The sequence below is a fragment of the Halichondria panicea genome, chromosome 13 (assembly GCF_963675165.1).
Source record: "Halichondria panicea chromosome 13, odHalPani1.1, whole genome shotgun sequence".
Taxonomy (NCBI): Eukaryota; Metazoa; Porifera; class Demospongiae; order Suberitida; family Halichondriidae; genus Halichondria; species Halichondria panicea.
In genome coordinates this window covers 95,001-122,434 of record NC_087389.1, presented here as the reverse complement: position 1 = coordinate 122,434, position 27,434 = coordinate 95,001, and the positions used below count along the sequence as shown (strand labels likewise).

At 45.3% G+C, this 27,434-nt stretch overlaps 3 protein-coding genes and 1 non-coding gene across 7 annotated transcripts in view; 2 read left to right on the top strand and 2 right to left on the bottom strand.

Annotated features, from left to right (window-relative positions):
- The first annotated feature begins 108 nt into the window (after positions 1 to 108).
- Positions 109 to 25,513, top strand: LOC135346139 (E3 ubiquitin-protein ligase HUWE1-like). 3 transcript variants are annotated; one of them, XM_064543657.1, is made up of 43 exons: positions 109 to 314; positions 376 to 474; positions 554 to 685; positions 792 to 878; positions 1,160 to 1,312; positions 1,407 to 1,469; positions 1,529 to 1,597; positions 1,758 to 1,971; positions 2,147 to 2,247; positions 2,533 to 2,594; positions 2,691 to 2,866; positions 3,018 to 3,103; positions 3,454 to 3,634; positions 3,837 to 4,031; positions 4,218 to 4,298; positions 4,895 to 5,268; positions 5,560 to 5,814; positions 5,932 to 6,108; positions 6,253 to 6,510; positions 6,781 to 7,364; positions 7,602 to 7,724; positions 7,926 to 7,984; positions 8,586 to 8,764; positions 8,925 to 9,356; positions 9,573 to 9,947; positions 10,072 to 10,191; positions 10,492 to 10,728; positions 10,784 to 10,893; positions 10,979 to 11,045; positions 11,408 to 11,510; positions 11,563 to 13,443; positions 13,703 to 13,875; positions 14,103 to 14,270; positions 14,483 to 14,675; positions 14,951 to 15,328; positions 17,201 to 18,159; positions 18,904 to 19,782; positions 20,058 to 21,963; positions 22,169 to 22,657; positions 22,812 to 23,464; positions 23,831 to 24,130; positions 24,417 to 24,607; positions 25,257 to 25,513. In XM_064543657.1, the coding sequence occupies exons 1-43, from the start codon at positions 270 to 272 to the stop codon at positions 25,357 to 25,359; spliced, it is 13,470 nt and encodes a 4,489-aa protein (XP_064399727.1). In that variant the 5' UTR covers positions 109 to 269; the 3' UTR covers positions 25,360 to 25,513. The 3 variants fall into 3 exon arrangements, with proteins under 3 accessions (XP_064399727.1, XP_064399726.1, XP_064399725.1); XM_064543656.1 differs by having other exon boundaries at positions 3,430 to 3,634; positions 14,954 to 15,328; XM_064543655.1 differs by having other exon boundaries at positions 3,430 to 3,634.
- Positions 11,264 to 11,345, bottom strand: Trnas-cga (transfer RNA serine (anticodon CGA)). The gene has a single exon. It is a non-coding gene; the product is annotated as a tRNA-Ser (tRNA).
- Positions 25,481 to 27,170, bottom strand: LOC135346144 (uncharacterized). Its single transcript, XM_064543663.1, has 6 exons — positions 26,831 to 27,170; positions 26,627 to 26,740; positions 26,425 to 26,562; positions 26,321 to 26,367; positions 26,044 to 26,220; positions 25,481 to 25,869 (listed from the first exon to the last, which is right to left on the bottom strand). The coding sequence occupies exons 1-6, from the start codon at positions 26,949 to 26,951 to the stop codon at positions 25,708 to 25,710; spliced, it is 759 nt and encodes a 252-aa protein (XP_064399733.1). The 5' UTR covers positions 26,952 to 27,170; the 3' UTR covers positions 25,481 to 25,707.
- Positions 27,171 to 27,177: 7 nt separating this feature from the next.
- The window catches only part of LOC135346146 (small nuclear ribonucleoprotein F-like), a 920-nt gene continuing 663 nt past the window's right edge, over positions 27,178 to 27,434 (top strand). Inside the window, exons 1-2 of one of the 2 annotated variants that reach the window (XM_064543666.1) lie at positions 27,178 to 27,335; positions 27,393 to 27,434. The exon at positions 27,393 to 27,434 is cut by the window's right edge and continues 84 nt beyond it. In XM_064543666.1, the coding sequence (XP_064399736.1) occupies positions 27,327 to 27,335; positions 27,393 to 27,434 (51 nt within the window). In that variant the 5' untranslated portion in view covers positions 27,178 to 27,326. Of the gene's footprint in view, positions 27,336 to 27,374 lie in introns of those variants that run through there. The other variant, XM_064543665.1, reaches the window with a different exon arrangement.

The following is a 27,434-nucleotide window of genomic DNA, read 5'->3' as shown; positions in this document are numbered from 1 at the left end:
TATACCTCGAACAAAAGCCGTGGATTCTTTGACTGTGGCTCTGCCTCGAATCTGACTTAATCATTGTTCTTTCTAATTAATCGCTTGTGAAAATAATATTGAAAGTCCATGCTTGACGATTTTGATATTGAGATCAAGAAGAGAAGACTAAGCTATCTTTCAATGCAGTTTACCCCTTGAGGCTTGCAACCAAATCATCAAGCTAGAGATACAGAAACTGCTGGATTACAAAGAGAGTTTTCTTTGTCTTCTGTGAGCTCATATGAGCAATGAAGATTGAGAAAACTAAACCTAAAAAAGGAGTGTCGGAACTGGTAATTATGCTGTACAGTGTGTATACAGATCACTGCTTAACATATTGTAATATCCGAATAGCCTCCCGTGGCAAAAGAGCTGACGGAAAAGTTACAGACATGTTCCGATGAAGATCTCGTTCGCACTCTACAGAGCGTGTCAGTCTGGAGATATGGAAAGGTAGTTTATATGTCGATATTGTATTTAGTAATCACCCCTTAAGGACACGTGTTGTAATTTGTAGTCATGTTCCGTACAGTGTGAGTTGTACCACTGGGTGGATGCACTGGACCGTTTCGACGAGATTCTCGAGCAAGCCGCCAGCAGAGAAGCAGCTGGTGACACCAATATCAACTGTGTATGCATGTGCCCCAAACTCAAAGACCCTGAGGTGAATGTCATTCATCATTATGTATAAGCATTGTGTCTCACTGTACACGTAACTATAGAGACTGTTGTAATAGTGAATACTTGTATGGTCACACATTTTCTTTCAGTTCAAGGAGAAAGTTGTGGCTGTCCTAAACTTCACCTCCCTCCTTATTGAGCACTCCTATGCCAGACACATCTACAACTCGACAGAGGTGAGTAGTCATTCTTACTTTTGATATATTGGCCATTGCTGCCGTCCAAAACTAACCACATGTACAGGATGTGTGTAATTTATTAATACGGACCTAGTACAATATGTGTGCTGTAACCTTTAAACTGACTGTATTCGACACTCACATTCTTGTATAATAGTAGGAGAAACCCAGGGGATTTCCCTTTTTTGCTTGCGCCCTTTTGAGATCATTTTTTGATGGTGTTAGGTACCTAAACACACAGTGTCACTCTAACAATCCCCCCCCCCTCCCCCCCCCAGCACCTCTTTGCTCTGCTGGGATGTCCTGATCTGGAGATAGTGCTGGCTGCGCTTAATCTGTTCTATGTGTTTAGCAAGAGGTCTAACTTCATCTCCCGTCTCTCGGCAAAGAAACGCTCCAGTCTCAACTCTCACCTGGAGTATCTGGGGGAGGTGAGTTTCATTGTACATACCACAACATTTTTATTTCAGCCCCATTCCATTGCGGTAGTAATTGTATTGTCAATTGGTGTGTCTTATTCTCTAGACTTGGGGTGGCAAGCAGAGTGGGTTTGGATTGGCTGAATGTTGCACCAATGCTGATATCAAAGTAAGTGGTTAATTAGATAAAACTTGTCTATTATATTGATTGTATTTTTGCTCCCATAGACTTTCCCTGCTTCGTGTACAAGTGTGTTCTTCAAATACCAGCCAGAGACTGAGAAACAAGAGGGCCAGGTCAGTGGCGGCTACATGCATTCTTAGACTAATCGACTCCTTGTAGAAAATGTTTCTGTGGAAGGAAACTTTTGAGCGTATATGTATGTATGCAGACCAATGTATGCAATTGAACCACCTGCAAGCATCCCATTCATTTGGATTTTTTGTCCCACAACAGTCCCTTAAGCCCAGTACATCCATTTTCCTGGAGAACCTTCACGAGGGCTCAGAGACCATCCCAGAGGTCATGAGGACGGTGACCTCCAGTCACAAGATACCCCTCCAGGCACAGATGCAGCTGCTCTCTCGTGTACGGCTCGCCAAGAACTTCCCCAACTTTGAGCAACGTCTCAAGTGCATTCTGGCTAGACTTCAGGCACTGTCTATACTAGGTGAGTATAATAAGCTGGCTAGCCTTGAGACACTACGCAGGTAATTATAAGCAGGTGTACTTGATAGTACACAGTGTAGTGCTACGAATGATACGTACCTTGTAATATTTGTGTGGTTTTGACCCGAAATATTTGGAGGTGATGATGTTAGGTTGTCTCGCTGTTTTCCTCTCAGTGTATTCAAACGGCCCTGCTGAGATTGTGGATCCTCTCATATACGAGGGATTTGTGGAGGAGCTCGTTGAAGTATTGGAAACCAAAGAGAAAGGTCTTATGGTGAGTGAAAGAGTAATGTAGCTAGCTACCTTTTGACTTCACTGTTCCAATTAGAGCTAGCATACATCATTTCCATTGTGATGTTGCCAAGTGCTGTTACCTCAATGGCAGAACGTTATGCCAGAATACTAGCCATGACATACACACTTGCTGACTCACTCATGTCAGCAAGTGATGCTTATGGCAACATGCATGCAGCTTAAATTGTGGATGTATTGATGTTTGTTTTTGAATATTAATTACTCACAAGATAATCAATTGTGTATGTATACACTTTGTGTGTAGGAAATCAAAGCTTCAGTATTGAGGACCCTCACTGCCATCATACACCTTGAGAGAGATCCAAAGTAAGTGCCCATGTTTGCTTGTAACGTGCAGAGCGTAATTAATGCCTGAGGTAATTGCTAGCTAGGACTTACTCCACCTCCTTATTTCTCACCCAGACTTATGGCTATCGTCGAGTCCACGGGAGCAGCTGCCTATCACGGGTTCCTTCCCAGTCTGGTTCGTGACTGTGTGGCCTCGTTCACGTCTTCTGTCCCCTCGGAAGATCAGTTCCCCCTCACCTTCAACACCGCCCTCTTCTCCTTCCTCTACCACCTGGCCACCTACGAGACCAGTGAGTAGCAGCAGCAGCGTACATGTGTGTCTAGGACCTAGACTGACCCCAGTAAATTAAGTTAAGTAGCCAGCCCATAATTTATGAGATTTCTCAGGCTCTGGTGTAATTGATTGCACTGTAACCATGCAAATGTTTCCTGGTATGTCAGGTGGTGATGCCCTGGTAACCAGTGGTATCATGGAGAGTCTGCTACAAGTGCTGGAGTGGAAGGCATTTGAGCCAATGAACATTACAGTGAGTCTAACTGTATATAACCTGGGGGGCTTGCGTGGTTCCAATTAGAGCTAGCATACATCATTTTCATTGTGGTGTTGCCAAGTGCTGTTACCTCAATGGCAGAACGTTATGCCAGAGTACTAGCCATGACATACACACTTGCTGACTCACTCATGTCAGCAAGTGATGCTTATGGCAACAGTTGCTGCATGAATAGGAAACTCTCTCACACAATTCTTGCTGATTGCTGATATATTGCAATGTGTATATTCACTGTTTGTGTGTGTGTAATGACTGCATTTTCTCACACAACACTTCCACTGACTTGCTGAAACATCAAATAGTCTTTGACCGTCTCTCTGCTGCAGCTGGTGACTCGTGCCGTGCGTGTTATTGACCTGGTGACGGGTCTCGACATGTCTGCCTTCCACAGTCTGGGAGGGTGGGACAAGATGCTTAGTCGCCTCGAGATTGAGGTGGATAAGTGCCGTGGGGACGCCCCTATCATTTTACCATCTGAATTAGTACCTGTCAATAGGCGTGATGCAGGTGAGCTACAGTGTATAATTATATTGTACATGTACATGCATTGTGGCAAGCATGTGTTAGCTTCATAGAAAAGACATACACATTTTCCGTGAGATACAATGAGGAAATGCTCCCAGTAATTGTACACACATGTAGGAACTAGCAACCTCTAACTGTATGTTATGCCACAGTGGTATATTGAACCTATACTCTCCCCATGCAGACTCTCTCCCAGCTCCATCATCATCAGCTGATGACTCTGCTGTCATGGAAACTGATACATCCATGGAAGTGGGCGAGGCAGAGGGTTTGGCCGAGGTATCCTGCATGCCAGAGAGAGCAGCACTCATCAAATCAATACTCAACTTCTTGAAGAAAGCAGTTCCCGAGGCAACGTTTGCTGAGAATATAAGAAACTGTACGTCATTCATTCGTCCTCTCTTTTGTACCAGCTTTATGTTAAACAGCATATCATGTGATTGTTACACGTCTAAATAAATACATGACTGCCTACCACTACGTACTTTTTATTGCTCCTTTGGTACTGTGCATTGCTCCTCTGTATGTGCTGATGTTGATCTTGTTCTGTTGTGTGTTGATGCAGTTGTTGACTCTTCTCTGCCAAAATCACTAAAGCACATTGTAAGCAATGCAGAGTACTACGGCTCCTCAATCTACTTACCAGGTAAAGTAAATATTATGTGCTTATATGTCAGATATAGACCACGATAAATGAAGCGTCACTAGGTCCCCGAGGGTAAGTGGTTTGAGCTTGAGGGCTAGGGGTAGGCGGTTCTAATCTGAATATGTAAATTGGATAACTTTATTTTCTGGAGCTGTGAGGTAATGGTGTATCCTTGTATGTATACATGTGAAAGTGCTTGTATTGTTTCAAGTATAGCAGCAGCTGTGTGGTTGGTTGCATTGTGTGGTATCTCCAGTATGGTGTCTCTGTACCATGACCTGGTCGTGCAATATGCAATGCTAAAGTGTGGCCAGTCGTTAGCATAGTTGGCCATGAATGATGGTCTTCTCTTGGCCTGGAAATGACTGGAACAGTATAATTTTAGCCAACCATCTCTGTCTTTTTGCTTTGATGAGGTTATCAACTATTGTGTGGTACAAAACCACAATGTATATTTATCAGATTTCATTTACATTATACAAAACCACATTGTATTTATCAGATTTTATGGTACTGATTTTACATTCTCTTTTGTTTGACTGTAAGTATAACCACGTAATTAAAGTAGCAAACATTATCCACGACTCTTCCTCCAGCAACTGAGCTGACAACTGTGTTCATCTTCCAAGAGCCATCACAGCTGTCCTCTCTCCAAGACAACGGCCTACCTGGAGTGGTGCTCAACTCTGTCATCACGAAACGTATACCAGCTACTCGAGAAGTTCTATCCTCTCTACCCAACATCCTCAGTGCCATGTGCCTCAATGCACGAGGTCTGCAAAGCTTCATCGCAGCTGAGCCTTTCGATCACCTCTTCAGTGTGCTTATATCACCTGAATATTTGCCAGCAATGCGCAAAAAGAAAGGGGCTGAGTTAGGTGATACTGCATCCATTCTGGGCGTGGCTATGGACGAGCTCATGAGACATCAACCAGCCCTCAGGGTCAACGTCATTGCTGCTCTCGTTAGGGTGAGTGAAGTACTACAAGTGACTCTATATTGTCAACAAACACATGCTAAGTAAATACTTGCCAGTAGCAGATTGTTATACAAAATGTAGTGCCTTACAAAAGTAATTTCTGCACGCACTGTACTGTACTGTACTGTACTGTACTGTACTGTACTGTACTGTACTGTACTGTACTGTACTGTACTGTACTATACTGTACGTGTACAGAGCTAGTAGTTCTCGTCTACATGTAGCTGTAATTTGAAATTGATTGCACATGCGTGTACATGTACTCTGACATTTCCTGTGTAGTTGTTGAAGATCCTGCTCTCTATGGGTAGTGTGTCAGAGAAAAACAAGCCCTCGATGGCAGGGGGTGGTCGGAAGATGTCCACCGTGGACCCACTGAATGATGATCACATGAGCGCTGACTCGGACGTGGACGATGACGATGAGGAGAGTGAGGGTGGTGAGGATGGTGGAGAGGGGGCGGATAGGGACTCCCCCTCAGATGAGGCGGGACCTGACAAGAGAGGTCAACTACTCACTGAATATGTCATCAACGTGGTGAGTACAAGGTTTTCCTATTGTTGCTCACTCTGTTATTTTATGCGTATCTCAGTAGAAGCAGATGTTTAACTTGAAGCCAGCATTGTATACAATCCAACTGTCCTCCCTCTACAGATTCGTTTCCTTGACGCTATCCTTACAAATAACTCCACCAAGGATCATGTGATAGAGTTCAGCAAGCAGGGTGGTCTCAAGCCACTCATCCAGCTGCTCGCTCTGCCCACCCTCCCTGTTGACTTCCCCTCATCCCACGGCTTCAATGCTCTCTGTAGCACCTGCAGAGGAATACTAGTGAGTCTATTACTACACGTACATGTTCAGTTACATGTCATGTGTTTAGTAGTGAAGTACCGTGTTTAGAATATACCAAAAACCATTAATTTGTAGCTAGATGATTGCCTTCTCCTATAGTCACCCCCCCCCCCCCCCCCCCAGAACCTTGCCAGCCCATCGGACCTGTTAGCCGAGTGTCTTGGGCAACTCTCCTCAGTGCTCAAAGACCTCAGTGTGTTTCTAGACTCCCCCAATTCTTCCAAGTCTATTCTGCTGGAGGAGGTGGGGCCCCTCTCCAATGTGCCTGAGGCCATCAAGACCCCCCAGGGCAGTCCACTCCTTCACAAGCTCGCCATTGCCAACTCTTTCATGCAGCTGTTTGTCTACTTCTTCAAGGCCTGCTGCACCTCTTATACTAATGTGAGTGTACATGTACATGTGTGTGTATGTGCATGGTGTCTGCTGTGCGTGTATAGCATGCAGTGTTAGATTATTGACTGTGGTCATACTAATCGGACACACGGAAGAACACATGGAGGAATGCGTGGTCATTGTAATTAAATGTCTGGTCAATGGCAGTGAGTAATTTCTAACACTGGCATGAAACCTGTAATACTTTCACTTGTACATGTATAATTATTATAACTGTACTGAGTTCTCTCACTCATTTAATTCTTCCCTCGTTATCAGCTTGAGACGAGAGAAGCTTGCCTGAAGCAGTTTGCCTCTGTCTTGGGAAAGGAGGTACTGGGGCAGCTATCACAACTGTACCGTGCCCTCGTGTGGGAGGTATTCATCTTGTTAGCAGTGGCAGCAGACGAAGAAAAGAAGAAACGAGAGAAAAAATCGGATGTAGAAAATATGGACACCTCTTCCTCGACAAAAGACGCCGACTCCTCTGCCAGTACTTTATTATCAGAGGAGGTGATCTCCAAACTCTCTCCAGCGGGTGGAAACATGTCATGTGACCAGCCGCAGCTGCTGGTAGACTCGCTCAAACATATCACACCTCTACTGACCATCACATCAAAAGTTGGCCGTTCGCTAGCAGAGTTCATGAACCTACTTATACGAATATCCATCACCCCTCTGGTTCGCAATCCCCATCGCAGCCGATTCAGGGACGATCCCTACGTAGCTCCGTCTGAGGATGCATTGCAGATCTGTGACAAAGTGACGTTACTGCTTGTGGAGAGCTTGCAGTGGGAGGTACCCTCGCCGAGCAAATGTGAGCAAGCTATGAGGTCACCCATCAAGGACTGGCTCTTTAATGGGTGAGTTACTGTGTGTACTGTAGGAGTGTAAGAGTGCAGTCGTATCTTTGATGAGCATGGGAGAAGTCCAAGGCTGCATAAACTGAGGGGCTCTAGCCTGGTATTTGTTTGTGTGAATGTCTGTGTTGTGTGGAGTGGGGTCAATAGATATTCGATAGTAGTCAAAGGAGGCTATAGACACACACAAAACTCAAGGCAGTGACAACCAACGTTTTAATCAATGACCTCGCATTCCAGGATGACTTTCAAGATGTATGCAGCTGACTTCTGTGAGCTACTACTGTTCGATGAACACAAGCAGGTGTATCACATGATCTTGTTTTCCTTTGACAAAAAGTCTGGCCTGGAGGCATTCATTAAGTGAGCATTGCGTGTGTGTGCGTGTGTGTGCGTGGGTGTGTGTGTGTGCTTACATGGACATGTATGCCTTTTATAACATGAATGAACCTACATGTACAGCATGTATGTATAATTATGCTGTTTATATGACAACAATCAGAGTCATCATGTGGTGTCATATCATGTGGTGTCATATCATGCACAGTTGTGTGTTCCCTGCAGCACATTCCACGTTGCCCTGAAGGTCATCAACGAGGAAGAGGAGGGGACCAGTCTGTATGGTAGGGAACAGTCCTCATACACTCTTAGGCCTACGTGTGGGATCGTACACTCTTAGGCCTACGTGTGGGATCGTACACTCTTAGGCCTACGTGTGGGATCGTACACTCTTAGGCCTACGTGTGGGATCGTACACTCTTAGGCCTACGTGTGGGATCGTACACTCTTAGGCCTACGTGTGGGATCGTACACTCTTAGGCCTACGTGTGGGATCGTACACTCTTAGGCCTACGTGTGGGATCGTACACTCTTAGGCCTACGTGTGGCATCGTACACTCTTAGGCCTACGTGTGGGACCGTACACTCTTAGGCCTACGTGTGGGACCGTACACTCTTAGGCCTACGTGTGGGACCGTACACTCTTAGGCCTACGTGTGGGACCGTACACTCTTAGGCCTACGTGTGGGACCGTACACTCTTAGGCCTACGTGTGGGACCGTACACTCTTAGGCCTACGTGTGGGACCGTACACTCTTAGGCCTACGTGTGGGACCGTACACTCTTAGGCCTACGTGTGGGATCATAGTGTTATTATTGTACAAGTTGTAGGTACATGTACCAAGAACTGAGCAGTGTATCAGTGTACAAATTAATCTTTTGTAGGTAGCAGCGTAGACTTTCTGGAGGCGTGGCTAAATCTAGCCGAGAAGTTCCTCAACACCTCGGCCGTGATCAGCTCCAATCACTACATGGCAGTCCCCCCTCACGAACAGACAGACAACAAGAGGCTCGTCTACAACCCCATGTTCAATCCACTGGACTTCTTTGTTAGAACACAAAAGGTACGTACATGTAATGGTTACTCTGCATTTAGTTTGATGAGAGGAAAGAGATGAATTAATGCAAATGGCCTCAATGAAAGCTTGTTTTGGATGCAATATAACTTTTTAGGCTGTGTTTTCAATCAAATCTTAAGTTTCAACATCTTTTTTTTCTGTCCAGGCCATTCTACCGTGCTTGAAGGCACTGTGGGACTCCCCCCGCCTCTCAAAACTTACCCTCAAAGTTATAGAGCTCCTACTAGCCAGCATTCGCCATTTCTACCGCTCAGAGGAGCCAATGGAGAAGAAACTAGACGAGTATATTGCAGCTGATAAGAGAGAGGACCCTCTGTCGCAGCTGGCCCGAGTCAGAGCCGAAATGGAGGCCGAAGATCGAGCTAAGAAAGAGAAGGAAGAAAAGGAGAAACAAGAAGCTGCCCGGCGTGAAAGGGAGGCTAACGAACCCCCAGCACCGCCCAAGGTGGACCCCCACCATCTCCAACAGCTGTGCGATATGGGTTTCGCTAGGGCACATGCGGAGGAAGCCCTGGAGGCGTGTGGGAATGAGCTCAACGCAGCAATGGAGTGGATATTCTCTCATCCTGCAACTGAAGTGAGTGTATGTACCTGTAGCGTACATACTGGGGCTTTCCCTGAGGTGGGTGTAGGAGTGTGTAGTGCCTGTAGCGTACATACTGGGGCTTTCCCTTGGATATGGCAGAGGGATATGTAGAACAGTTATACATTAGATCCAGTACAAGTAGTAGAAATCATGTATTTGCTTGCAGCTATCATTTGTTAATTTGTGTTCCTCTTTGCAATGCTGTAGAGTCGAGATTCCAACATGGCTGGTTTGAGCGAGGAAGAAGCCATATCACGAGCTATAGCTCTCTCCCTTGCTAACGAAGAAACAGAAACGGAGGAGCAGAAGGCCGAGCGTGAGCAAGAGGAGGCAAGGAAAAAGGAAGAGGACGAAGAGCGAGAGCGACAAGAAGCCGAAGAGAAAGAGAAGGAATACAACGCTCTGAGAGCCATGGATAAGTCAATATTGGAGGACTTTAGTAATGTTCTGTTGCCCAGTTCGATTGAGCTTGGATCGGTGGTGCCCGAGTGTGTGTCACGAGTGTGCGACCTCATTGTGAGCATGGCGAAGAGGAACGGAGACGGGTGGTGGTGTCAGGGACTGGAGAGGGTCAAGAACACGGTGAGTACTAGCTGTCATACAACAGCCACCTGTTGATATAGTATTAAACTATTTCAAGTGTACATGTTACTGTTGGTTGTATATGTAGTTGGCATTTTGTGATGTATATTTTTCGTTTGTTTAGATACTGCAATCAGTGGAGAAGATGTCTCAAGATGTAATGTCTAAACAGTATGTCAAACCCAAGAAACTGATAATGGAGCCTCTGGCTTGTCAGCTGCAGCTGCTCTCAATGATCATGGAGGTCTGTTAGTTGTGCACATGTGTTCAGCATGTTCGAGTGGGTAGTCTGTTGTATTGATGACTTTTATGTGCAAAACCTTTACTCTGAGGTTAGAGGTCAAAAATGTACGCGTGTATATCTGTATGTGTATAGTGTACGAATTCTAAGCCTATAATTATAGTTTTCCTTTTTTGCTAGAGAGCCTTTTCCCTCTCTCTAGCCGTAGGATAACACGTACATTTACTATGTATGTACGTGTATTATGTATTGCTGTGTATGCATGTATGACCCATGTATGTACCCATGCATACACTTGTACAGGAGATGCCAGTCCCCTGTGCTAGGGTGGTGTGTGAACCCAAGTTCCTAGCTGCCGCTATACAGCTGTTGGATGTGAGCCAAGGCAACATTAACACTCTGTGTGCACCAGACGCCAACATGGAGTCTGACAAGCTACATGTTCCAGCTACTCCAAAATGGCTGCAAGCTCTCCTCACTTTCATTGATATCTGGGGAAAGACAATGAAGATTGCAAAATGGTGGAGACCAGAAAGAGATGTAAGCCACATGCAAAGATTGTCGGATATTGTTATCTTGTTTTAACTTTCAACAGGACTGCATAGTTGTGTGGCAGTGGTTTGAGAACAGCAGGTGGTGCTCCTACTCACATGACCTGGGGCAATGTCTGGAAAAGTCCTATTTGAATGGGGATTATTGCTACAGGTGTGATTACTCAACTTTGCGTTTTATATGCAGCCGCGAAATTTGTTTTGTTTACGTTGTAACTGTGTTGCTCTCTTTCGTGCAGTGTTCGTTCTGGCAGATCACGTTATGAAAGTTTTCGGAACGTAGTCATGTTTGATCCTATGTTACAGGTATGCTTCAGAATGTTCTAATTGTACATGTACTGTATAGCGCGAAATTTTCGAGGCACTTATATTTTGTGTGTGTTATAGCAGGTAACTCTAAATTAAAGAACAATTTTCATGGACTTTCAATTTTCTTGTATATAGGATTCTAACCCACGAAATCCATGAAAATTAAGCCTCTAGAAAATTTGTGATAATTATAATGAAAAAGAAGAAAAAAAATTCGCACTGAGCAGGATTCGAACCTGCGCGGGCAGAGCCCATTGGATTTCGAGTCCAACGCCTTAACCACTCGGCCATCAGTGCAGATGCTCCCATCTTATTTTGCCAGCCTTTACTTATTGGGTAACTACTATTTTTCTTTGCAGGTCAATACAGAAACAGGTGCTATTAGAGCCGTCATCCGTCTTGAAGTAGCCAGGAACAGTAGAAGATACAAAAAGAAAGAAGAGCTTGATAAAGAGGAACCAGGTAGATCAATGAATTCAATTTGTTGAGGTTTATGATCCCGTTTTTTCCCCAGTAATACCGTATGTACTCAAAATTCACGAAGATGGCAGTGCAGCTCCTTGTAAAATCACTGAAGAAAATTCACATAAATGCCTCAAGTACTGTGTCCGCCTGCTGTCAGCCCCAATCGATCCTGACACCCTCAATGCCACCCTGAGGCTATGCCTACGATTCACTCGTGAAGCTACTGGAAGCACCCTGTTCATAGAAGCCGGAGGGCCCCAGGCCATTCTCTCGTTAAAAACAAAGTCTGGTTTCAAAGGTTTCTCTCCGCTGGCGGTAAACATTTTCCGGCACTGTATTGAAGATCAGGACACTATGAAAAGAACTATGCAATACATTGTGAAGTCATGCCTCACCACTCCTTCGAGCATTGTCAAGGAGGTCAGACCCACTGGAAACGGGATGAAAGACTACCACTACGTTTTGAGGCGACTGGCACCCATAGCCAGTCGCAATGAAGACATGTTGACAAGTATCTGTACGTCCACCCTACGAGTCAAATCTAAAGTTCCTCGTTCTGAATCGTACTTCGTCTCTCAGAGGCCCACCCCCACATACCTAGATTATATTGGTCCCAACAAAATCCCTGAAGCACCTTTGACCCCTAGCCAATCATCCATTATCAACTTGCTCATTGACCATCTTTGCTCCGATCCTTTTGTTGGCGACACACAGTCGTGCACAGAAACAGACGAGGGCAGGGTCGAAGATGTCGCCGTACCGAGAATGTTCAGAGGAACTCGAAGAAATAGAGACACTTCATTTAGACGGAATCAGCCTGGAAGATTTGACGATGATGATGATGATTTGACAATAGACGGAGAGGATCACCCCTCACGACAGACCAGTAGTTCCGGTAATCCCACAAATTCCTCAAGTCCAATCGAGGATCCCGGCATTGGTTTGAGCTCTGGAAAGAAAGAATCGGAAGGGGAACAGCTCACCGAGCGGCCATTACTGTCCAAGGCAGCCACTCTCAAATTATTAGCGGAAACACTCGATTCGTATCCTCAATGTGGTCCCATGATAGTTTCAAGTTCTCGAGCTATCTCAATTAATGGACAGCCTCCGAAAGAAATGACAATCTTAGCATTCATCTTCGATTTTCTCATACCCAGCTCATCAAATTCAAACAGCAGAATACAAAATCTCGCAAAACTTGCCAAATCTTTCGTTCACTGTATAGCCACTGCTAACTACAAGCCTGAAGTAATCAACATCCTCGTTGTAGAGTTCAAAGCAGCATTGAGTAGGGCACTCTGTCTCCCTGAATCTCTGACCAAGCACAATAGAATTCGGTCATTAACGGGTCTCCTAGGATTGGTCACTGATTACAACGTACTGGTGACTCGTGGCCCCGTGAATCCAGGCCAATTTGCACGTCTTCTCATTCGAAAAGGAATCATATCTGACATGACTCGAGCGCTATACCACCTAGATCTCACAAGTTCTCTTCTCCCACTCACTCTGAATGGAATCCTCAAACCTTTGGAGGCACTCACACGAGTCGTGAATCAAGTAGCCACCACCTCACGGCAAACCACAAACATTGTCAAACCAAACACATCAATTCCAGAAGCATCGAGTGAACCGGTGAACAGAGCATCGACTACGAACGCAAGCCAGCTGCCTCGAAGTGGGGAAGTGGCTACTTCCTCACCAGCTGTCGTAGCCGGAGCCACAAGTACTGCTGCTGCTATCAGTCAACCGTCAAGCCAAGACTTATCTGAAGAAGCACATCTTGATGCAACTCACGAGAGTTTGGTGCCTTTGGAGGACGAAGAGGAGGGGGAGGAGCCTGATATTGCCATGGAGACAGATCGGGACCCCATCCTGAACACTGTTGCCAGTCTGGCTCATGGCATTGGGCGTGTTCACAGACAGCAAAGAGGTGTGTGGTCTGTTTGATTGTACATGTTTATACGTGTACTTTAAAAGTTGAGTTTCTCGTTCCATCATTAACTTATTAAAGCTCTTTGGGCCAATTTGTTGTCTAGTGAATTACATTGTAAATTACCTTCCCATCTGTGCCCATCAACGATTGAATTCACGTACAGTACATATATTCATGTTACGGTGATCATGTGACTACATGTACATGTGCAGTACGTGTTGAAATGATAATTTGAGTACAATAATACTATTGCCAGAATCTGCTGAGGTTGACGGAGATGATGGCCTCTCTGACGGAGGGGAACACTCGGCAGACATGATGGTGGAGGAAGGAGGGATCAGTGACGAGGTCACGGACTCTGACCTTGAGGACGATGATGATGATGAGGTGGATGTGTTGGAAGATGGATGCAACTCGGCAGGGGAAGAGGTGTGTCCTGTGTGTCATGTCATGTGACCTTGTTGTTTGTGGGACAAGCATAGTTAACGGCTACTATACGTGTACAGGAATTATTACGTGTTTCTACAGCCAAACAATTATTTTATTTGTAGTGTAATGCTCTTCCTATTATTTACATCAGAAACTGTTTTTTATTGCTGCTCGGAGGCCATTTTTATACAGTATCCATGATTATAATGTATTGCCTGCCCTCTCAGGTTGAAGATGATGAGTTTGATGAGAGCCAGCTTGACTCCTCCCATCTTGAAGTGGACTCTGACCTCAGCGACACGGACAGTTCCCATAGTGATGACGAGGACACGGAGGTGGAAGATGCGGAAGGTAGTGACGAGGGACAGAGCCTTGAGGACTCAGAGGTTCATGGGGTGAGTGAGTGTGGTACAATACAAGAAGGTATAGACAGACTTTGAGGGAATTGGATCCGATAGTGATCTCTGGGATAATCACGTATATATAGACTGACTGTTTTGTTTCTTAAATAGGATCTTCCATACAGTTAGTGTATGCATGTACAGTTGTATATTGGTGTGCGCATGTGTGTAAGTGCGTAATTGTTACTCTATTATTATTATTATAGGACAACACTGGTGCTGACGACTCGTTCAACCCCTCCCAGTCCCAGGGGGAGGGTGACATCTCGTACATGGAGGAAGAGGAAGAGGAAGATGACTCTGATCTCGAGGGAGAGGACGTGCTCCAATTGGATTATGACTTTGAGGATGATATCAACGAGGAAATGGATTACTTCATCGACATGCCCTGGGGAGTTCGTAAGTGATCAGATGTTAATGTTTGATCTAGATGTTCCCCTATAGTTACGTTGGCACTTGACTACATTTGTGAGAGTGTATAATGAAAGCCAAGCCATTCCGTAAATGCAATGTACACATAATTGTGCGATGCAATCTGAGAAAAAGGGAAAGTTAAGATCCCCCTATACTGCAGAGAAATAATTTATAACTCTTGGTTCTCTAATTATTAGTTCCGAACAATGTAGTAAATGCTTGACTGCACTTTTTTAATCTTCATTCTCTATTTTGTCCAGAAGACGGAGAGATACAGGTCACGGATGGCCGATCGGCAGGTGGTACCTCGTACACACGCTCCCTCCACACACGTCCCGGACAGCACAACTCAACAGACCTTGACTCGTCGGTGACATCATTCACCGGACAAACCATCCCTCTTCGACACCCGCTATTGACACGGACGAGCGATCACTCGTCACAGCTGGCCCAGAGGGTGCGGTTAGGATCGGCCGTCTCCTTTGAGACCCCTATGCCCATCGGGGGAGTAGGCTCACAGTCGTCAGAGCAACCAGAGTCGGCTATGCATCAGCTGTTGGCTCACATCAGCGTGGCTGCCGGTAGCAACGATGGACTCGTGTATGGAGTGGGTAGCTCTGGAGCTCAGAGAATGAGACGTAAGTGTTTGTGATCACATGACAACAGACAGTGCTTCGTATGTACTTACCTCGTACAACCTTTGATTAAACGGAGAGGGGGGGTTGTAGTTGAACATCTTTCAACAGCCATTAACTTTCGTACTGTTGATCCAATGTCAAAAATGTTATGATTTTCGGAAAGCTTAGAAAGAGACCTTTCAACTGATGTGTTTCAATCCAACATTTGGTTGGGGCCATAATTTGTCATTTTTCGGCCTTAGACCATGGTATCCATGGTATTGGGCTGGATTGACAGAATTTTTTCATATCTCAAATATGAACTTTGATGACACCATTTGAAAAGTATCTTTCTAAGCTTTCAGAAATCAAAAAATTGTTGAAATTGGATCGATGGAATTCAAGTTAGAGCAGCTGAAAGAGTCCCCGAACCATTGATCAACTTACACTCCGTTCATTCAATGGTTTAGGGATTCTTTCGGCTGCCATAACTTGAATTCCGTGGATCTAATGTCAAATTTTTTAGGATTTTCTGAAAGCTTACAAAAAAATAGTTCAAATGATGTCATCAAAAGTAATATTTGAGAGATACCAATTTGGCGATACCATGAATAATAGCCCATGGTCCAAGGCCGAAAAATGACAAATTTGGGCCCGGACGAAATTTTGAATTGCAACACATCATTTGAAAGGTCTCTTTCTAAGCTTTCAGAAAATTATAAAATTTTTGACATTGGATCAACGATACTCAAGTTAAGGCTGTTGAAAGATGTTCAACTACACTCCGTTCATTCAATGGTTTAGGGATTCTTTCGGCTGCCATAACTTGAATTCCGTGGATCCAATGTCAAATTTTTTAGGATTTTCTGAAAGCTTAGAAAAAAATAGTTCAAATGGTGTTATAAAAAATCATATTTGAGAGATACCTATTTGGTGATACCATGGATAATAATAGCCCATGGTCCAAGGCCGAAAACTGACAAATTTGGGCCCGGACGAAATTTTGGATTGCAACACATCATTTGAAAGGTCTCTTTCTAAGCTTTCAGAAAATTATAAAATTTTTGACATTGGATCAACGATACTCAAGTTAAGGCTGTTGAAAGATGTTCAACTACACTCCGTTCATTCAATGGTTTAGGGATTCTTTCGGCTGCCATAACTTGAATTCCGTGGATCCAATGTCAAATTTTTTAGGATTTTCTGAAAGCTTAGAAAAAAATAGTTCAAATAATGTCATCAAAAGTAATATTTGAGAGATACCAATTTGGCGATACCATGAATAATAGCCCATGGTCCAAGGCCGAAAAATGACAAATTTGGGCCCGGACGAAATTTTGGATTGCAACGCATCATTTGAAAGGTCTCTTTCTAAGCTTTCAGAAAATTAGAAAATTTTTGACATTGGATCAACGATACTCAAGTTAAGGCTGTTGAAAGATGTTCAACTACAACTCGATTCATTCAATGGTTTAGGGATTCTTTCGGCTGCCATAACTTGAATTCCGTGGATCCAATGTCAAATTTTTAGGATTTTCTGAAAGCTTAGAAAAAAATAGTTCAAATGATGTCATCAAAAGTAATATTTGAGAGATATCAATTTGTCCAAGGCCGAAAAATGACAAATTTGAGCCCGCACGAAATTTTGGATTGCAACACATCATTTGAAAGGTCTCTTTCTAAGCTTTCAGAAAATTAGAAAATTTTTGACATTGGATCAACGATACTCAAGTTAAGGCTGTTGAAACGAGTAGGGGTGTAGTTGAACAACAGCCATAACTTTAGTACCGTTGATCCGAATTTTGTGTCACTGTAATGTTAGTTTCTTGTGAACTTTCCGCTCCTGATGTTGTTTTGTTATATTTTGATGACTTCTTGCCCCCATAATTATAGAATCGCCGAGCTCCCGGGAACAGTCTGTTCAAGAAGAGTTGGAATCGCCTGTTATCCAGAACGCTCTCGGACGGTGGGAGGAGACAAGTGCGATCATCGATGGCCCTGCCACTGTTCATTGTATGCACGAATTAAGAGACTCTATCAAAGCAACGTGGGGTGCCATCTTCCTGAAATGTAATCCACAAAATTCATCTGATGAAGAACTTTTTTCTTCGTCACGACGACGCAACAATCGAAGCACTGCTTCCACGGCAACAACAACAACAACAACAACAACGACTACACCAGCGTCTACCTCTCAACAAAGCACAACTAGCACAAGTACTGTTACCACCACAACCACCACCGCTGCTGCTTCTGCTGTAGCCACACCCTCTCCTGCAATGGCCACACCCCCTACATCAACAGTCACCGCTACGCGAACTATCACCTTTCGTTCAGAACCAAATACAACAAATGTCCCCCCCAATGCCCCTCACCCCTCGGATCAAGCCACACCCTCTAGTCCTCGCGATGCATCGACGTCCGTGGACCAACTTCGTTCGAGTCTTAGGCAAGTGGCAGACGCTCTCGCTCAAACAGTGGCAGCTGTGCGTAGCACTAGAGAGCAGTTGACAGAGAGGGACGAAGAAGTGACTGCAATGGAAGGCGTGGTTGAAGCAAGGGATCAGGTCTCTAATGCTACATCATCCATCATGTCTACTCAAGCTGCCTCTTCAGTGGCCGCTTCGACAGCTGTTTCGTCACAACTCATAACTACGACGACTGCAAGTAACTCCGCCCACCCGATCATGGCGACATTCGATGGTACACAAGAATCTGCCGTAGCATCACTTGCTGCAACAAACAGAGAAGACCCACTCTACACATTCTTATCGGCTGTAGCTGGAGCACCGACCCCGCCCACTACTGACACGCCCTCCTCTCAACCACCACCACCAACAAGCATTGGAGAGGTATATATACATACTAGTTACCAATTTCAGTATTGTGTACGTTTTTAGTGAATGCATAAGATAATTATTATGCCTCGGTGCGCATGCGCAAGCGAGGCATACGGTAGTGTGTGTGTGTGTGTGTGTGTGTGTGTGTGTGTGTGTGTGTGTGTGTGTGTGTGTGTGTGTGTGTGCGCGCGCGTGCGTGTGTGTGGACTGCTACAGCTGCTCAAGGATCAATGAAGTGCAAGTATAGGCTTCTAGTCATGTTTTCTTGGATTTTAATTCGTGGATTTGCTAAATAATGCTTCGTTTTCAATAGTTTTGCTTACTTGGAATGCCATTGCAGCCTTTCAGAAGAGTCCGTAGCCAAACTTGTTCACCAAGTGTTGCTACTCTACTTAGTAGTTAGCTCTGCACCACAACGCTAGCTATTGGTAGCTGCAAAAGTGAGCAGAGAGCTGCAAGGCTCTGCTGATGTAGCCAGACTTGAACTTTTGGCATCAATCGTTTTTAACAATAATTATGGTCCATCATTACCCACTCTTTCAGTTTGTATGCAGTTACTTAGCTTCCACCGAGGCATGTGCTTTCATTTTGAATGTACCCAATTCTTGTGATGCCACTTTATGATCCCATTTTTATGCTAATTTTTTGGTGGTATAATTATGGCCAGTATTGCTCGTACATACTTGGTAGATGCTTGTACTGTGCATGTCAATTGTGCATAGATATTTAGAGTACCAATTCTCTCTCTAATTGCAGCTCACCAATTCAACATCTGAAACACCTACAAACAGTCAGTCTGCTATTCGAACTCCAGTCATACAAGATGCTCGTCCCCTATCACTGGCTGAGCCCTCCCCACAAGACTCCTTCACACTGGGCGATGTACAGAGCATGGAGGAGCAGTCAGCAGGAGACAACATAGTAACAGAACCAGTCAATAGTGATGCCCCCGATATTGCCTCTCAAGTCAACTCGTTCTTTGCACAACATCCTGTCAGTAGAAGCTCTTCAACAAACGAGGGCAGTCCTTATCTGGCGCAAGATTTCGCATCAGTCGTCGATTCTTTAGCCCGTGCTTCGGCAAGAGTGAACACACGTGCTACTGATGCAATGCAACGGGCCACACCCCCTTCAAGCAGCCAGTCGCAGCAATCTCCTAGCCCATCAGATACACTGGCTCCTCTTTTGCTATCAAGCCTCCAACTTCCCTCTAACACTGTGGCCTCTACACCAACATCTAATAACTTACAAGCAACTGTTCTACACGATCACCCCCACTCCAGCGCCACTGCTACTATGGCAACCCCGTCCCCCCAAGGCGCATCTTCTAGTCTCCCATCCGATATGCTCACACCCACTACTGTTGCTGCCGGCTCTCTATCCATCGCCGCTAGCAACACCACACCACCCCCAGCAGAGGGTGCATCATCACAGGAGACTCCTGAGAGTAGCGCCATTGACCCGACATTCTTAGCTGCTCTACCACTGTCCATTCGTCACGAAGTGCTGGCTCAGCATCGTCGAGAGGAACGGGTGAGACAGCCTCCCTCGGAACAACAAGAAGTAGAGGCACCGTTTCAGAGCAGTATTAGTCCCGAGTTCCTGTCTGCCCTCCCTCCCACCATACAGTCTGAGGTGAGTGCTCTTACGAGTGTGTTTATGTAAATATAACTTCTTAGTGTTTGTCTCTGATACCATTACACATGTGTGCTATACAAAAGCTGATTAGAAGAACTTTAAAAGCTTTACAAATTCATTTTTGTGCGCAGTACAGCATGCATGTACTTCAGATTACACAAGTCCTCCTGTGTAGGTCATGTGATTACACAAGTCCTCCTGTGTAGGTCATGTGATTACACAAGTTCTCCTGTGTAGGTCATGTGATAATTGTATTGTGTTTGTGTGTGCAGGTGATTCAACAAGAACGACTGGAGAGAGTAAGACAGCAAGGAAGCATGGACCCCATTGATCCACTCGATAACTCATCCTTCTTTCGAAACCTCCCCTCTGATCTCCGACGTACCATTCTCTCAGATCTCGACGAGAGCTCCTTCGGACATCTTCCCGATGACCTAGCCAATGAAGCAAGACGTCTACAACAGGACAGAGAATCTCGGAGACGACAAATGCAAGCTCAGAGAGACGCCTTCTTGGAACGAATGATGGAAGAAGCTCATATCCGTGCAGAGGCCTCAGGTGCCGGGGGCTCTGGCACTAACTCAGGCGTACCACACCCATTTTCTCATCACTCATTCGAAGCAGCTGGCCTTCATTATGCGATTGTGAATCTCAATCCGTATGCTCTCATCGATATGCCCACGTACCGACCTGACAGACGAGCCCTGGCCGCACAAGCTGCAGCTAAAGGAGAGCCCAACAGCAAGCAGATGCTTGCCCCCGAGTCTCTAGTGTGTATCCTGGTGCCACTATTCTTGGACCATAATCGTATACATATCAACAGACTGCATAGAATCATCAAAAACGTTTGCCAACACATCTCTACCAGATCGTGGGTTCTGTCGAGCTTGCTAGAGATTATTAGGAAGCTTCAACATCCTCTTGTTAGGGTCCCTTGTCCAATGCCACCGATGCTTACCTCACAAACAGAAGAACCTTCAACTTCAGGACCTCGCATTGTTCCATCTCCACACCCCAACTCACCACACTGGCTCAATATCAGCATCAGCGCTGCCCTGGGATCTCACACACAAGTCTTTCAAGTTGAGCAGCCGAGAAAGGCTGGAGCAAATCCCTCCGTCAAGATCCATCCTCTAGCAAGTACAAACATTTGTAACAATGTTCTCGATCTGTTAGTGTTTCTAGCAAGACAATTCCAATCAAGTTTCCTACCTGCCGAGCTGCTACCTGTCTCCACGAAATCGCCAGCTGTCGAAACTGATCAGCAACGAGTAGTGAGCAAGTTTTGGAATACGCTGCTAAAATTGGACAATTTGTCTAGCCGCAAGAGTAGGAGTGTCCTGAGATTGTTCCAATACACAGACCCCGCCCAATTCAACTCCGATGCTGAGCTATTTGAATCTTCCATTCTCGGGCAACTGATTTCTCTGTTCTCGCAAGACATCTTCAAAGACAGTATCCCTCTGACCGACAAGCTCCTTCGAGTACTGAACTATGCTTCGACAGCCATTCCCAAAACTGGTCTAGTCAGAAAAATACTATTTCCATCCAAACTCTCTCAAGTTATTGGCCCTGACCCTTCACAAGCCAAAGGGGACGAAAAGATGGACGAAAAGATGGACGAAAAGATAAAAAATGAGTCCCAAGACAATAAAGATTTATCTCTGATCAGTCCACACCTTCTCAGGACGGTCGTGAGTGTACTGATATCTGGTCGGTGCAGCGAGGATGGATTGGAAGATGCCACATCACTCTTAACAAATCTCTCAAAATGCTCAATTGAAACCAGAGAACAGATTCTAGTCATTCTACTTGAAGGGGTCAAAGCTATTGGCCAGACACTGAGCTCCCAAATTTCCACTCTTTTTGAGAACCTCTCTGACAATATGGAGTCTTTGATGGACATGAAGCCAGCTGAAGGCGTATCTAGTGACTCTAAGACGACAGTATCGATTTTGACTGGTGTTGTGCTGCCGTCGATTGCCACCCCGGAGCAGCAACGTCATACTGATCACTCCAACGATCTTCATCTCCCCTCGATGGTGCCCCTCACCTGTAAGGGCTCACAACAGTCATTCTTCCTGAGGATGCTCAAGGTGGTGTGTCAGTTGAGGGAGTCAGCGCAGTCTGCCATTGCAACTCAGAGGAAGCCAACTATGACCACCACTTCAGCACGAGGTATCTGTGTGTTGTGTGTGCGTGTGTGCGTGTGTGCGTGTGCGTGTGTGTGTGTGTGTGTGTGTGTGTGTGTGTGTGTGTGTGTGTGTGTGTGTGTGTGCGTGCGTGTGTGTGTGTGCGTGTACAATACATGTAGTACAGTCATGTGTACAATATAGATGTTCAGTAATTTAAGCCAGAATTTGTTGTTTCCTCCATGCAACAGGTCGAGGCCCTCCCGGTAGAGCACCTCCACGTCAAGCATTGTCCACTTCTAGACCAATGGAAGTGGACCAGCCCTCGTCAACCACCTCGGTTCCCTCCAGTCAGAAGTTCATGCTACAACCACTCAGTCTTCAACTGGAGCTGGAGGAGCTATGGAGCATGCTCAGTGATTGTCTGGATGCCCTGGGGAGGACCAAAGACTCTCACGCTGTTCTCGTATTGCAACCACTGGTCGAAGCTTTCTTTCTGGTTCATGCCGACTCAAACGATGACCTCAAACAGTCAACAAAGAGAAGAGGATCATTGCTAACTAGGACGGGTCGTTTAGCTTCCTACCACACCCTAGGTGATTCTGACATGCCCCCTGACTCTCCCGCCCCCGCACCCATGGATAGCATAAGCCCCGTCCCTGGGACCCCCGGTGGAGACTCGGAGATAGACCTGTATGCCCACCTACCCCCTGATATTGCCAGGTTCCTCAAGTTTGCAGGTGAGAGGACACTTAGACAGAGTGTATGTGTGCATGCATAGTACTAGAATAATGCACACATCGTATCTAATGCAAAAGCTATAATTTATTGAAAAAGAAAGAAGTAAATGTATATAATTATAATGATGTAATATCTCATTTTCCGTCACTGCAGAAAAACATCGCACTGTTCTCAACCAAATCCTCCGCCAGAGCACCATCCCACTATCGGAGGGTCCCTTCTCTGTCCTTGTCCATCACACCAAGGTCCTCGACTTTGATGTCAAGAGACGATACTTTAGACACGAACTAGATCAGACCGACGATGGGATGAGGAGAGATGACATCGTGGTTCATATCCGTCGAGACCACATCTTCGAGGACTCGTTCCGAGAGCTGTACCGACGCTCGTCCGAGGAACTCAAGGGGAATTTGTACATCCAGTTTGAGGGGGAGGAGGGACAGGATGTGGGGGGTCTGCTTCGCGAGTGGTATCTGATTATCGCCCGGGAGATGTTCAATCCAAACTACGCCCTGTTTCAGCTCACCTCTGGCGACCGTGTGACTTACATTCCCAACGCTTTGTCTTACGTCAATCCTAACCATCTCAACTATTTCAAGTTCATCGGAAGAGTGATTGCCAAGGCTATATACGACAACAAGTTGCTCGATTGCTACTTCACAAGGTCTTTCTACAAGCACATCCTCGGGAAGCCCGTCCACTTCTCTGACATAGAGGCTGAAGACTACGCCTTCTACCAGGGAATGGTCTACCTCTTGGAACATAACTATGGCGACCTGGGAATCGATTTGAATTTCACCACAGAGGTAAGTTTATAGGTGTTAATTATTTCATGAATTGATTGTGCAAGAGATTAGGCTATGTATGTGTGTTAGGCAATTAACTGGCAAGACCATGCACACAAGTGTCGTATATTTCGAGGGCCTTAGATTATGATAAATGCGGTACATCAGGCTGGATACATATTCACTGCATGTGGTGGTGTACATCAGGCTGGATACATATTCACTGCATGCGGTGGTGTAAGGTGTAGTACACACTTTCCAAGATATTCATTGCATGCGGTGGTGTAAGGTGTAGTACACACTTTCCAAGATATTCATTGCATGCGGTGGTGTAAGGTGTAGTAAACTTCGTGAGTACGTGAGTGTGACTGTGTCCCATTACTTCAGGTTCAAGAGTTCGGCAAGACGGAGGTGAAGGAGCTCAAACCAGATGGTACAAACCTAGTTGTGACAGAGGCCAACAAGAGGGAGTATGTGCAGCTGGCTTGTCAGATGAAAATGACCGGGTCCATTCAAGCTCAAATCAAGAGCTTCCTCGAGGGCTTCTACGAGGTGATTCCCAAGGACCTCATCTCTATATTCAATGAACAGGAGCTTGAGTTGCTCATATCTGGATTACCCTCCATTGATATTGATGACCTCAAGGCCAACACTGAATACCACAAGTACTCCGAGACTTCTCTACAGGTGTGTGCGTGTGTGTCATGTGACTTCACGCTGCTGTGTATTAGTCTAGTGTGTGGTTTCATAGTGCATTAAACTGTCCACGTAAGCAGCAAAAGGTCATTGGGTACATGTATCTTAAACACATCCTGTACTGACAAAGGCCCTTTACTTATTCTCAGCAGCTTTTTACTGTGCATCAGTGCAATGTAGTATACAAATGTCACTGTATCGTAATTATGTAGTTTGGTGATCTCTTACTTAATTACTGGGCGTACATGTAAGCCTTCTTTTTCTTTCGTTTTCCCAGATTCAGTGGTTCTGGAGAGCTCTTCGCTCGTTTGACCAGGCGGACAGGGCCAGGTTCCTTCAGTTTGTCACCGGGACCTCCAAAGTGCCCCTACAAGGCTTTGCCGCTCTCGAGGGGATGAATGGACTCCAGAAATTCCAGATCCACAGAGACGACAGGTCCACTGACAGGTTGCCTTGTGCTCACACATGGTGGGTTCATTGTGTACTGACAGGTTGCCTTGTGCTCACACATGGTGGGTTCATTGTGTACTGACAGGTTGCCTTGTGCTCACACATGGTGGGTTCATTGTGTACTGACAGGTTGCCTTGTGCTCACACATGGTGGGTTCATTGTGTACTGACAGGTTGCCTTGTGCTCACACATGGTGGGTTCATTGTGTACTGACAGGTTGCCTTGTGCTCACACATGGTGGGTTCATTGTGTACTGACAGGTTGCCTTGTGCTCACACATGGTGGGTTCATTGTGTACTGACAGGTTGCCTTGTGCTCACACATGGTGGGTTCATTGTGTACTGACAGGTTGCCTTGTGCTCACACATGGTGGGTTCATTGTGTACTGACAGGTTGCCTTGTGCTCACACATGGTGGGTTCATTGTGTACGCTGCTGTAGTTATGGAACTTAGTTACACGCCCGCCCCTTGGTAACGTAAATAACTTGTTTGTACTTGTTTTCGCAATGCAGTGTTATTATAATTGTTGGACATACATGACTTGTACTTGTACTTGTAGTAGATTGACCATAATACGTATGACTGTGTGTAGTAACTGTAGCCGCTACTTTTGAGAAACCACAAAACAACAAGCATGTGTTTAGACTGTCTCTCTCTCTCACACAGTTTCAACCAACTTGACCTTCCCCCGTACCCAACTTATGACAAACTGTACGATATGCTCCTGACAGCTGTCAGAGAATGCCCTGAGGGATTTGGACTGGCTTGAACACAACTAGCTCACTCAACATGATTAAATTGAACTGTCACTTGAACTTACGCTGATGGTTAATTAGTGCATCAGAATTACAATTACGTATCATTGTTGCACATTAGATGTTATCTCCCTGTAATGTTTAATAATTTAATTATCACCATGACAACATCGCAATACATCAATTATAATGCTGTAATGCAAAAAACTATGAAACATATCGAGGGACAATGGTCTTTAAAAAACATATAAAAAGTGTTATAATGTCTAGAAATAATGTGTTACATACTAGTTACATAGTTCGTGCCGAGGTGACCTCACAATCATAAAATACAGCTATAAAATAGAGAAGCTGTTGGCTAGTTAGTTGTTAGTGCCAGCATTGATAGTTACTTCAGCCGTGTTAGTGAATAATTGCTGAATGAGTGTCACCCGGAGACCTCCCAGCTTGACCTTGTCTGCGAGACGAGCCAGGCCTGCCTCTGCCGCTGGACGATCCACTGTGTAGTCAACCGTGAATTTCAGCTGTGTGTGTGTGTGTGTACGGGGGGGGGGGGCATGAGAGAGAGTGTATGATGGGGGGGGGGGGTATCACTATGAGGACATTTTTAGGTCACAATCGGATATGGTTATGGTTAGACATTAATTGGGTATCATAATTATTGCTGTGAATATGATTGCACGTGCACATGTTCTCACCTTGGCCAGATCTCCCTGTCCTACATCGCTTCTTGAGACTATTGTGAGCTCAGGGTTAGCAACAATGGCTGCTGTGTTGAGCTCCAATAAGTCATCAACAATAAGACCCTGTATGGTGTCCACGTGTGGTGTAGGGAAATAGGCTCCTCCATACCGTTTTTGAAGAATTTCTCCACTCTGTGCATGACAAAATCAAGGACTGATATCGACACACCAACACACCTATACAGGTGTATACATGTAGACGTAGTTGCGGTTTTTATATAATGTTTCTTACCTTATTTGCTAACTGTAAAAATTCCAGAAAACAACCGCTTCCCACACCTGTGTAGGGAATTATTTAGCTCATACAGCAATTTTCATATTTAACAGAGAGCTTACTAGTTTCACAGCTCGTGCCAGTCCAACAACTGTTGCAGATGCAGGCTCCGTTGACATTGTTGCACGGATTACCAGCGCCCCCTGACGAACACTCACACATCATACTGCAACCGACCCCCCAGTAACCACCACGACACTCTATTTAAATAAGTGTGAATACTTGAAGAGCTAGTATTTTATAATAGCTACTTTTGAAACTCACCTTGGCATGTCTGTTCATTATCACCCAACTCATAACCCCCTGGGCAGTAGCACATAGGGCCCACGGAGGTTTCATTGCAACCATGGCTGCATTGTAAGCTCTCGCAGTTATCATCTGAGTAAAAAATTGGTTAAAGGGGGTGTAGCTCATCATGCTGCTAGCTTGTACAAGCCATACAACAAAGCTACCAATGCAGCTACTTACCATCTCCACTGCCACTGCCACTCCCAGATGCAGATGCAGTGCTATTTCCGGACTGAGCGTAGACTGCACCGATGCTAACCAGCATCACAAGCAATAGACAACCACTGTAGTTCAATTTCATCTTTCCTTAGCTTGAGGTAACGCCCACAAATATCTACAACTAGCTAGCTCCAGGCAGAAAATAGAGTCTGTTTTTTCTTTGCAAGAAGAGATTTAGATGGCTTCTCTTAGTTCTGCACTGCTTCTCTGGCTCCTACTTTGCGTGTGGCCAACAATCAAAAGAAGATGACCCGCCAATGTTTTCCTTGCTGTCTCCTAGGCGAAGTGGATAAACTAACGCCCACTTCTTTGGACCCCTCTAATCAGGTGGGGATTTCGCTTGCTAATCAACCTAATCACAATAGACAGCACGTGGCAGACCGAGAAGCTCAAGCCAAAAGGAGGTTTTCTTCACATCTCTTGAACTCCAAGTACCCCTACATACAACAGTGCAAGTATGACTACAGTAAGTTGTTAGTTCAGATCTGCTGTGTTGGTTCACACTATGGCCCACACACTCCAGGCTATGCCATTGAACCCCAAGCCGTATCTGAACGGCCTGACC